The sequence below is a fragment of the Montipora capricornis genome, chromosome 1 (genome assembly GCF_036669925.1).
Source record: "Montipora capricornis isolate CH-2021 chromosome 1, ASM3666992v2, whole genome shotgun sequence".
NCBI classification, from domain to species: Eukaryota; Metazoa; Cnidaria; class Anthozoa; order Scleractinia; family Acroporidae; genus Montipora; species Montipora capricornis.
Genome location: NC_090883.1, coordinates 3,976,173 through 3,986,172, shown reverse-complemented (window position 1 = coordinate 3,986,172; position 10,000 = coordinate 3,976,173). Strand labels below are relative to the sequence as shown.

Below are 10,000 nucleotides of genomic sequence, written 5' to 3'. Positions count from 1 at the left end.
AAACCGCATAATGTTGTTCTGCTTTCAGGTTTCTATTCAGCATGGAACGAAATCGCCAGTTATTCAAAAGGTGAGGGAGATGCTGAATTTGGTTGGTGATAGAGTAAGTTGGCCATCTGAACGGGATACTTAGAAAGTGTTTGTAAAACCGAGGGTTTAGGGTCAGTCGTTAAGGGTTGGCGGGCTCCAGTCGCCTCCCACCAATGTGGCCCTTGTTGGATTCCCAGACTCGGCGTCATATGTGGGTTGAGTTTGTTGGTTCTCTACTCTGCACCGAGAGGTTTTCCAAATTGCCCTTGTCTCTTCGCGATTCGAGCAATTTTGTAAAAACTGTGAAAATACGTGTGAAATTGATCCTCAATGCCCTCGAGCCCATGCGATTATCTATACAAATCACAAACATCCAAAAATAAAGCGGCCACAGCTCAATATTTCAGAGTTAATTTCCAAAGAGATTCATTCAAAACTACGCAGTGATGAAACCAATGGAAAGAAAAAGAACCTTGCGGATGGTGGCGGTAATAGATTGACTTTTGTGTTTTCAGGTTATTCCCTGCTGATCTGTTTGAGAAATTCATCGACATCGGTCATTACGTCCGGGACCTGAACGCTTACAAGTCTCTTGTTGACAAGATTTCGACTTTGTCGGTAACTACTGTTGTTGGTTTACATCTAATTTAGTTTTGTAATCTCAAATCTAAACTTGTAGGAGTTTCGATTGAGTGGCCAATGGGGTACTTTTTGAACGGAGTTTACAACGTAGCGCATTTTGTCCGTACTCTGACGTCAGCAGCGATTGCATATACGCACATGCGCCTGGATCTCGTGTACTACTTGAAGGGATGCGCGAGGCGTGTTGAGTTTTGTTGTAGCGTTATTCGTAGCTCTTTGAGCTGTCCGTTCAAGCATGTTTGGCTTAGTTACCACGCCCTCGCTCCACTAATTTATCTGTGTGATGGTTACCTACCTCATCTCACTCTCGTGTAGAGGCTCATGTTTCGGTCGTCAATATTTGCCAGCAATAAGAGTGGTCTCCATTTATCAGCCAGCTGCCAGTAGTGGAAGTATCCGTATATTTCAGGCACTCGACACTTATCCATCCCGCATTGAAAGTTTTGTAGTGAACTTGGTTAAAGCCAGCCCTAGGATCCAGATTGTATAGAAACCATTTTTGGGTATGTCAGATCATTAGTAATGTTGATAAAAAAGGTAAAGGTGAAGTCTGCATACGAGCCAACTAGCCCATCAGGCCGGAGCTTATTCCAGTTTCTGTAGCATGAACCGACTAGCAGTATTTCTACCCCTCCTGGATGGGATGCCAGTCCATCTCAGGGTTACTCCCGGCATTTTCGCCGGTACCCATTTATGCACCTGGGTGGAAAGAGGCACCTTGAGAGTAAAGTGTCTTGCCCAAGAACACAATACAATGTCCCCGGCCAGGACCCGTTACCATGCCAACAGGAAAGCCTTGCAAAAACACCCTATATTTTGGGTTCAGGTGCTCATATCTGAAAAACGAACTCGGTGACCGCAAGTTTCTATTGCACTAAAGTAATCAGCAGGAAATTCTGTGGAGCAGATTCAGAGCTATCTTAAATTGTCAGTTGTTTGAGGTGGCTCTGAATCCGCTCCCCTATGTTTTTTAAACTTTGCAGAAAGTTTCATTCTGGCATGCTGATTACATTTCAAAAATTAAACTGAAATGGGAGTCACCAAGTTCGTTTTTGAGATATGAGCAGCTATAGACAAAATAAGGGGTATTTTTGCAGGGCTTTTCTGTTGCCACGGTAACTTTTTACGTCACAAAAATGACCGAATCCTTGTCAGCAATAACTGGTGTTTCACATGGTGCCACATTATTGCTGTTAAGTGATAAAGTGTTCTAGTGTCAATCTTTCTAATGAGAGCGTTTCTTTCAAGTGTTGAAACTGGTTTGAGCCACCTTAAGCCATTAACTAAAGAAGTGCCAAGTCTTACGAAACTCCTGGTTTGAATGGGGATGGAACCCAAGACCATACGATTGAGCTGCACACTGCTTTACCACTAAGCTATCAATCCATTTGGGATCTCTTCCTTAATAGCGATGATCGTTTTATTCATAGTTCATAACTGGTTAAAATATATTACCTTGAAGCATTTTGTATCATCATGTCACACAACTCTGTGGCCATGGTATTATGGTGGTAGTTTCCTAAACATACTTGCCTTTTTCGTCAAAGGATGAAGACATCTCGCAAATAAGAAACAATATCCTCGCCACTAATCAGAACAAAGCTCCTACTCATTCCGTCGGCTCATATGAAGTACTGGAACTTCTTGGATCTGGCGCTTTTGGTAGTGTGTATAAGGTTAGTGCAAAAGATTTGGTGCTAGAGTATGCATGTCCAATTTGTGACGGTCTGCTGGTCTGTCTTGCTGCAGCCCTCAAGAGGTTGCAGAACTGTGTTTTTTTTATTCAATAGGTGATTTGCAGCCAATCTCTAGAGACACAGATAACAATGCTGCAATGTAAAATTGCTGGTGGACGAACAAAAGGAGATAATGAGAGATCTTTTGTTTTCGTCCACCAACATGGCGGTGATGACGTACCGATGTTCCGATAGTAACGACCCCCCAAAATGAACGTCAATTTTTTTGTGGCCGCTAGTAAATCCCGAAAGTAGCGACCCCTTCCCCCTTCCCCCCCCCCCCCCCCCCAAGTACCATATTTGGAACAACAAGGGAGAAACATTCAACCAATCAGTTCGCAAGAACACCGTGACGCAATACCACCAATGTTCTCGCGCGAAATTAACTGGAGCAAGGGGTTTCCAAATATGGTACTTAGCACTGAACATTCGGAAGCTGTGAACGCGCGTTACACGTTTCAAACCTTATGGGTTTCTGATGGTATACCATATACCATTAATTTGTCAATCAGTAGTCAAAATTTTAATGTACAATAATATGTTCGTGCAGTGTCACAAATTGTTCACGATAAAGCATTTAAATTTACAACAAGGGGAAGCTTTATGCCACCATTCGTCCTTGACATCAGTTCACTGATGAAGCGATATAAGAACTACCTGAAACCGGTATAATTTCGTATTAACAACAGGATTTCTTCAAATTGAAAACTTTATATTGTTTTCTATATAGTTTTTTGCTGCATTTATCGTTGTTAGCTTCTTTTTATGAAACACAATCTATACATATGGAATGCAAATAAAATGTTGTTCATTTTTTATTTCGGAAAAAATGCTCGCGCCAGCTCTATTTGTAAACGATTTTTGTTCCCCGAAATAGCGACCCCCAAAGGCTGCTAATTCCAAAAGTAAAGAGGGTCGCTACTATCGGAACTCTACGGTAGAATGAAAACCACTCATTGAACACTCACTCCAAGAGTTTGAGGACGCTGCAATGGAAGAAAATCACACTTCTTCCTTTAAGCACTAAATTAAACCAGCAACCAAGCACAAGTGGGGACTGAAATTAATTGAAGCTGGCTGCGCCCGAAAGAGAGATCAAAAGTCCCTCTCTGCCAAGGAAGCATAATTATATAGACGATAAAATGTCTTGTATTGCATTTGTAATGTAATTCTGTTGTAATTTGTTACGATATTTGTGAAATACTGACTGGAATATTTTGTCCAAGCTTCTAATTAGTAATAATCACTTGACGAAGTCACCCTCGATGGTTAATTTCAAAGAGGTTCTTTTCCTAGAGATTTATTTCTTGTCTACCTTTTGAGTTTTCAACAATTGGATGTGTACAGTTTTCACCGGGCACTTATAATGTGAGGACACTGAAGCACGAACGCAACCTTTATCCTGTCATGGTGAAGTCAACATCTTACAGTATGTTCGTCATTTTAATCGTTTTTTCCTGTAGGTCAGAAAGAAGAACGCTGGTCAAAGCTTTCTTGCCATGAAAGAGGTACGATTTCTTTTATTTTGCCAGTTTGCCAGTTTATGCAAGTTTCTTAATGTTAAAATTATATCATAGTAAACCACAGTCAAAGAACTGAATGAAACATGTATATCATCAGTTTTACATCATTAACGCTTGGATTTGTTATCTTATATAAAATTAAAAAATGGGATAAGAAAATATTCGGTCCACTGCCTGACTACTTTGTGTTATTGTAGCGCAAGCAAATTATACATGATACTTCTAATTAAGCTGGTAATCAATGATAACTCTTATAATTTACTGTCTCACTGATTTTCTTTGTCTTGACTGAGGTTAAAAGTTGGATGAATTTGTGAACGTGTGAATGTGTACTGAAATGTTTCAGATGTCTGTACATAACCCGGCACTCGGAAAAACTGCCAAAGATCGCGGAAAGAGCGTTGGTGAAATCTTGAATGAAACGACTATCATGAAAGAACAGGTATGCGTTGTTGTACCTGCGAATTTCACATCAGAGAAAACAAATTTGTAATACCCTACTTTCATTATTGTGAGATCGTGCAGACGAGTTTAGTCCGAAGGGGGTGGGGGGGGGGGGGGGAGGGGACTGTAGTTGACGACATTGACAAACTTCTCAACAACCTGAGTGGAAACCAACTTTAAAGCATCTGTCGAGTAATTTGTGTATATCTGCGGATTGTTATCCTGATAGCAGGTCGTCTGTCTGTATGAAGAATGATTAGTAACTTTGGATCTGTCGTGTTTCGCTGGTCAAGTGTCTGTGCTACAGAGCAAGAACCTAAGCAAATGCACCACCTTTACTAATTTCTTTTCTTTGCAGCTGAGACATCCAAACGTTGTCAGGTATCACAAGGCTTTTCAAGAAAGTAAGGAAATTTTACTTTTTCTTCCAGTTCTCTTTAAGGACCAGCCATACTTTGTATTTTACTTAGAGATCCCTCTGTCACAAAGGTATAAAATAAAATTAAACCTGGTTTCCAAAACCAGTACCGATGCGTCCAGTATCATAACTTTATTTAATCCTCGAGAATTTTCACAACCACCCAAGGTCTCAAGTATTTCGAAACTGTAAAATAGCTTATCTTCAAAGAGCCTGCATGGCAAGTAAAGAGAAAACTGTTCTGGCACATGAAATCCTTCTTTTGCTGGAGACCTTAATCCACTGATCTCCAAAAAAAAAAGATCGAGCATATGTTGTTTGAAGTGAAACGCAACTAAATCGCGGCGGTCACTGATGATCCTTTTGGGGACCACCTTGAGACCGCAGCGTTAGAGTATAAAGTGAGAAGAAAGCAAGTTTTGCAAAAAGAATTTTCAAAGTTTTTGCGCATAATATCGAAGGAGGTTTCGTTTTTAACCATAACTTCCGCTATCTATACGGAGCCTTAGCGTGAAATTGGTCCCAATGAGATGGCGTTGCCGGAAAATAATAGGCTGCTCGATCTAGTCTCTTTTTTCGATCACTGCCTTTAAGCAACGATGATGTCTACAAGCTTCTGCGCGAACAAGAACGTCACCTGGGAATAAGATTTACCGCGGCTATTGGCATGATTTCCTGATTACTGCAGATCGTTCGAAGCGGTTAAACTGTCAACTCTCGTGAAACGTAAATTGGCATAAATGATGTGACAGTGAAAGGGAAAAGTGAATGCTTTGTTTATAGTGCATGCTTTTGTTCATAGTGGAAGTGCACTTAGCTATCAAGCTAGTTTACAGGCACCCCACTTTTAGCAATCTGAAAGAAAAAAATTCAAACTTATCAGAAATTTTATTAAGAACCCCTAACTGGTAGGAGGCAACCAGTTGGCTATTTACAAAGCGTGGTAGAGTTGAATCCGGGACAACCGGAAACAAAACCATAGTGTGATTTTGAAGAAACCACAGGGATAGCTGAGATATTTAGGAGCTTGAAACGGACGCACTTTGTACCAATAATTGAGGTTTTATTCGAGGTTTTACCAGGGGCCCGTTTCTCGAAAGGCCCGAAAAGCCATTTGCGAAACTGCCAACCGCTTGTTTTGGAAAGCCGATCTTTTAACGTGTTTTCAAGGTAACAGAAAGAAAAATAGCTAAAGTTTGACGACTTAAATCCATTCCGTTCTTGAGATACAAAGGGAATTGTGACACCCGAAAATGGCCCGTAAAGTTTCGGGACTTTCGAGAAACGAGCCCCAGAGGTTAGAACGGGATTTGAATCCGGTGCAACCGCATGCAAACCCAACGCCCTAACCACTGGACCACGCCGTCTCCTATAATCATTTCAACCTCCTATTATCATCTTGTGCTGTTGTCGTCCACCTACCCTTAAATTTGTCATTTCGCGTCGTTTTGAGGACGACAGTACGAAATGTATCGTAATGTAAAACGCGCGTTCGGGGCGTGTGGTGTGCAGAGCCGTTGTTGTTTTTCGTTAAACCGATTGGCTGATGGGACAGGGTATAACCGCTCTCCCCTTCCAGGGAGGTAGTTCTAGTTTATTTAATCATTCATATTTTCTTTTAGAGGACAAACTCTATGTCATCATGGAATTGGTAGACGGTGCTCCTTTGGGCGAACATTTTAATTCCTTGAAAGAAAAGGGGACAAGGTTCTCCGAGGAAAGAATATGGCACATTTTCATACAGGTACAATAAATGGACTCCTTTTGAGGGTCTGAGTTTATTCTTTAGCCCTCGAACCTCGGATTTATTTCTTCTTTATAAATAGCTTATAGGCGATTGATTGTTAGGGTAACCTTGCTGAGATACGCATCCATTCAGGAGACTGTGAAAGGGACGGGAGGGACATTCCCAGCTGCATGTACCTGAAGCTGCAGAAAGCAGAATCAGTCGGGCGAAGAGCTTTAGTCATCCGAAAAAAAAACAGCAACAACAACCGGCCATTCCTCCCTCGGCCGTTAAGCTCTTGTTTGTTAGCACATCTCGCGGCAGACTCGACTGGCTCAAAAGAGACTTTTAAAAGTATAATGTGTTTCTCCTTTGACTTTTTGTTTTAGATTGTGTTAGGATTACGTTACATTCACAAGGAGAAACACATCGTCCACAGGGACCTTACTCCAAACAACATTATGCTGGGAGAAAACGATAAAGTCACGATCAGTAAGATCATGGTCACTGTTGTGAATGTTGCCATTTTGTGTCTTGGAAGGATTTGGCTAATTTTGTGCATTGTTGGTGTTGCTTTCAGCTGACTTCGGGTTAGCAAAGCAGAAAAACCCTGACGCAAGCAAAATGACTTCTATGGTTGGAACCATCCTATACTCATGGTATGTAGGATGTTAGAGGGAATTATTGCAGCTCAAAGATGGCAGCTTTTCCATATTCCTTGCACTGACCCAAATACTATTCAGCTGTGACAGCCTCTAAATCGGATAGGGACTCAGCTCTATGGCTAATTTTTGTCGTTGTTTTTTGCATGTTGTATGTTTGTTTGGGTCTGTTGTTCCAACATTTTTCGTGTTTTCGGGTCAGACTATTTGGCTGCTTAAAGAAGTTTAGTTTCTGAAGAAACTGTGTTACTGCATCGGAGTGCATCGGTGGAGAAGAGAAACACAAGAATGGGTTTATCAACTGGGTTGAAATGGCAAATTGACCACCGCAAAGAAATTCTAAAGCTGACGTTTCGAACGTTACCCTGCGAACATTTGCGAGACGTGGAAAAAAACGACAAGGAAGCAGCGAAACCAGTCACTCGACACTTCAACCTTCCCAACCTTCTAGCCAACACATAGTGATCAGTGGCCTTTCCCTTCACCAGGGCAACACGAAAAACCGAAAAAATATAGCTGGGGCGCAGGCGCGGTGTCATTTGAGAAGCCGTCGCTTTATCCTACATTAATCGTTAGATTTTTATTTATTTTTTTGAAAGTTGGACGTGCCCATACTTCCATGCACATGCTAGGATCAAATGCTTTAATTTACGTTTCTTTGTCCTTTTTTACGAGAGAAACATATTTCTAAGGCTTTCGAAATGAGTCATTTGATTTCACGTTCCCTGCTCATTGCGAATAGTGTGTTTTGACCGTTGAGGTCCCCTCAGATATTAATAGAGAAAGGGTTGTGAGAGACGCAACCTACAGTTGGGAATCCTAAGCACTCATGTCCAGAAGTGCAAGTAATTAGATTAACGCCAAATTTTGACATGCAACACGAAGTGTCCCTTTAAATCTAAGCATTTGTTTTCTATTTCCAACAATAAGGTACCGTAAGTGTTAGAGTTAGGGTAAATGCAGCTGGTCATCCTTACTTGAGGAGTAGCATTTGCGGACACTTTGTGACGTGAATTGTCTGTATTCACTACTTTCACAAATCCCATAATACACCTCTTTTACCCCCCCCCCCCCCCCCCTCCCCAAAAAAAAATCTGCATAGGCATTGTTTTCGACTTCTCTTGGGACATTTTTTGGATTGTGCAAGTAGTGAATTCCGAAACACAAGCGATGTTGAAGTTTGGGATAAGAGCAATCGATCTAGGGACACTTGGTGACGCTTATTGAAATCCACGTGCATCTTAAGTACTTGCATTTCTGGACGTATCTGATCTTTACCTGAGAAGCCTTGGAAGGCTAATCATTTCCTCAGTTATTAAAAAACCCCGAGTGTTGATCTGTCCGGCCTGAGTTGAACCTGTAACCACCCAACGGTATTCCTATTCTAAACCAACTGAGCCAACCAGACGGTTGTTATAATCTTATCTTCTTCGTACGATCTGTGTGGGGAAAACAAATAAAAGATATATACTGTTGTGAATAGTAGTCAGTATACTTGATTCAAAAGTGTTGAAGTGGCCATTCGATTGTCATGCAATTGCGGTTTGTTGTCTTGTGCACTTTTAATAAGTGCCACAGGATACAGATGCAAGAATTCAGTAGGTGGCAAATATCTTTCAGAATTCGCAGCTTTTCCCTGCTTTTGGTCGTAGCTACAGCTGAAATGAAACTCAGTAGAATTGTATGTTTTCAACTCTAATACGTATATGGGTTCTCACGTTTAACAGTGTTACTAAACGCTGTGGCCTTGTTCTTATGCGAACCAACTCTCATGAGAAGATGACTTCACTAGTGACTGTTTTTAATATCTTTTCAGTCCTGAAGTCGTTCAAAGTCAACCTTACGGCGAGAAAGCAGATGTGTGGGCATCAGGCTGTATCCTCTATCAAATGGCGACGCTTCAACCTCCATTTTACTCATCGAACATGCTAGCTCTTGCAACCAAAGTAGGTGCATGTGTGCATGCGAGTCATGCGAGTCTCGCATTTAAGTCTAAGCACTCATATCAAATAGCGCCAATAAACAGTATTTAAGTCTAAGAACATTTTAAAATGGTTAGCTTTCAATAACTGCGTTGCTCCAAGGTTGACTCGCATGGCTCGCTGGCTCTCATATTCTACAACCTCGTAGGTCTACCATACACCTTACCCCAAAATGGCCGCCATTTAGATATTCTTTTGTTTTTATTGAAATTAGACCTTGATGCCTCGTTCAAGGCAAAATATTCTTTTGAATTTCAGCTCAAGAACGAGGCATCAAGGGCTAATTTGAATAAAAAGTAAAGAATATTTAAATGACGGCCATTTTGGAATAAGGTCTATACTGCACGCGTTTTCCATTTTCGTTTGCACGCCCTTTGAGAGAGAAAAAAGGCAAACAAAACCTTCCTTTTTCCCTCTTTTTCCTAGATCGTAGAGGCAGAATACGAGCCTATCCCTTCTGGTCAGTACTCCGATAAAGTATCCGAAACCGTCTCGAGGTAGGTCGACTGACAGCAAATGTCTTTACTGATGTCTTCTTGAATCATTTGTAACTGATTCCGAGTTCCGGAACTAGTTTTGGCCTTTACCTTTCAATTGTTTAGGTGTTTGACACCGAATCCAGACGGGAGGCCAGACATTGTCCAGGTAAGCTATCACAATTTTGATCGAATCTGGGGATACTTTGCCAAAAATGGGGCGCGCGACTCTTTGGATCCCCTTTTGACATCATACATATAACTGTCTTTTCGATAGTGTTTGCAAACGCTTTAAGAATGGAGCATGCATACAACTTTATTTTAGTGTTGACCACGACCTGTCTTTTGAAAAGACGGATCG

The 10,000-nt window shown here is 41.3% G+C and overlaps 1 protein-coding gene across 1 annotated transcript in view; it reads left to right on the top strand.

Annotated features, from left to right (window-relative positions):
- LOC138042100 (serine/threonine-protein kinase Nek10-like) overlaps nt 1–10,000 on the top strand; it is a 52,764-nt gene that overhangs the window by 32,414 nt on the left and 10,350 nt on the right. The window contains exons 21-32 of the mRNA XM_068887889.1: nt 29–70; nt 546–648; nt 2,220–2,348; nt 3,872–3,916; nt 4,278–4,373; nt 4,734–4,779; nt 6,416–6,537; nt 6,909–7,011; nt 7,100–7,178; nt 8,998–9,127; nt 9,590–9,660; nt 9,766–9,808. Coding sequence (XP_068743990.1) covers nt 29–70; nt 546–648; nt 2,220–2,348; nt 3,872–3,916; nt 4,278–4,373; nt 4,734–4,779; nt 6,416–6,537; nt 6,909–7,011; nt 7,100–7,178; nt 8,998–9,127; nt 9,590–9,660; nt 9,766–9,808 — 1,009 coding nt within the window. The remainder of the gene's footprint in view (nt 1–28; nt 71–545; nt 649–2,219; nt 2,349–3,871; nt 3,917–4,277; nt 4,374–4,733; nt 4,780–6,415; nt 6,538–6,908; nt 7,012–7,099; nt 7,179–8,997; nt 9,128–9,589; nt 9,661–9,765; nt 9,809–10,000) is intronic.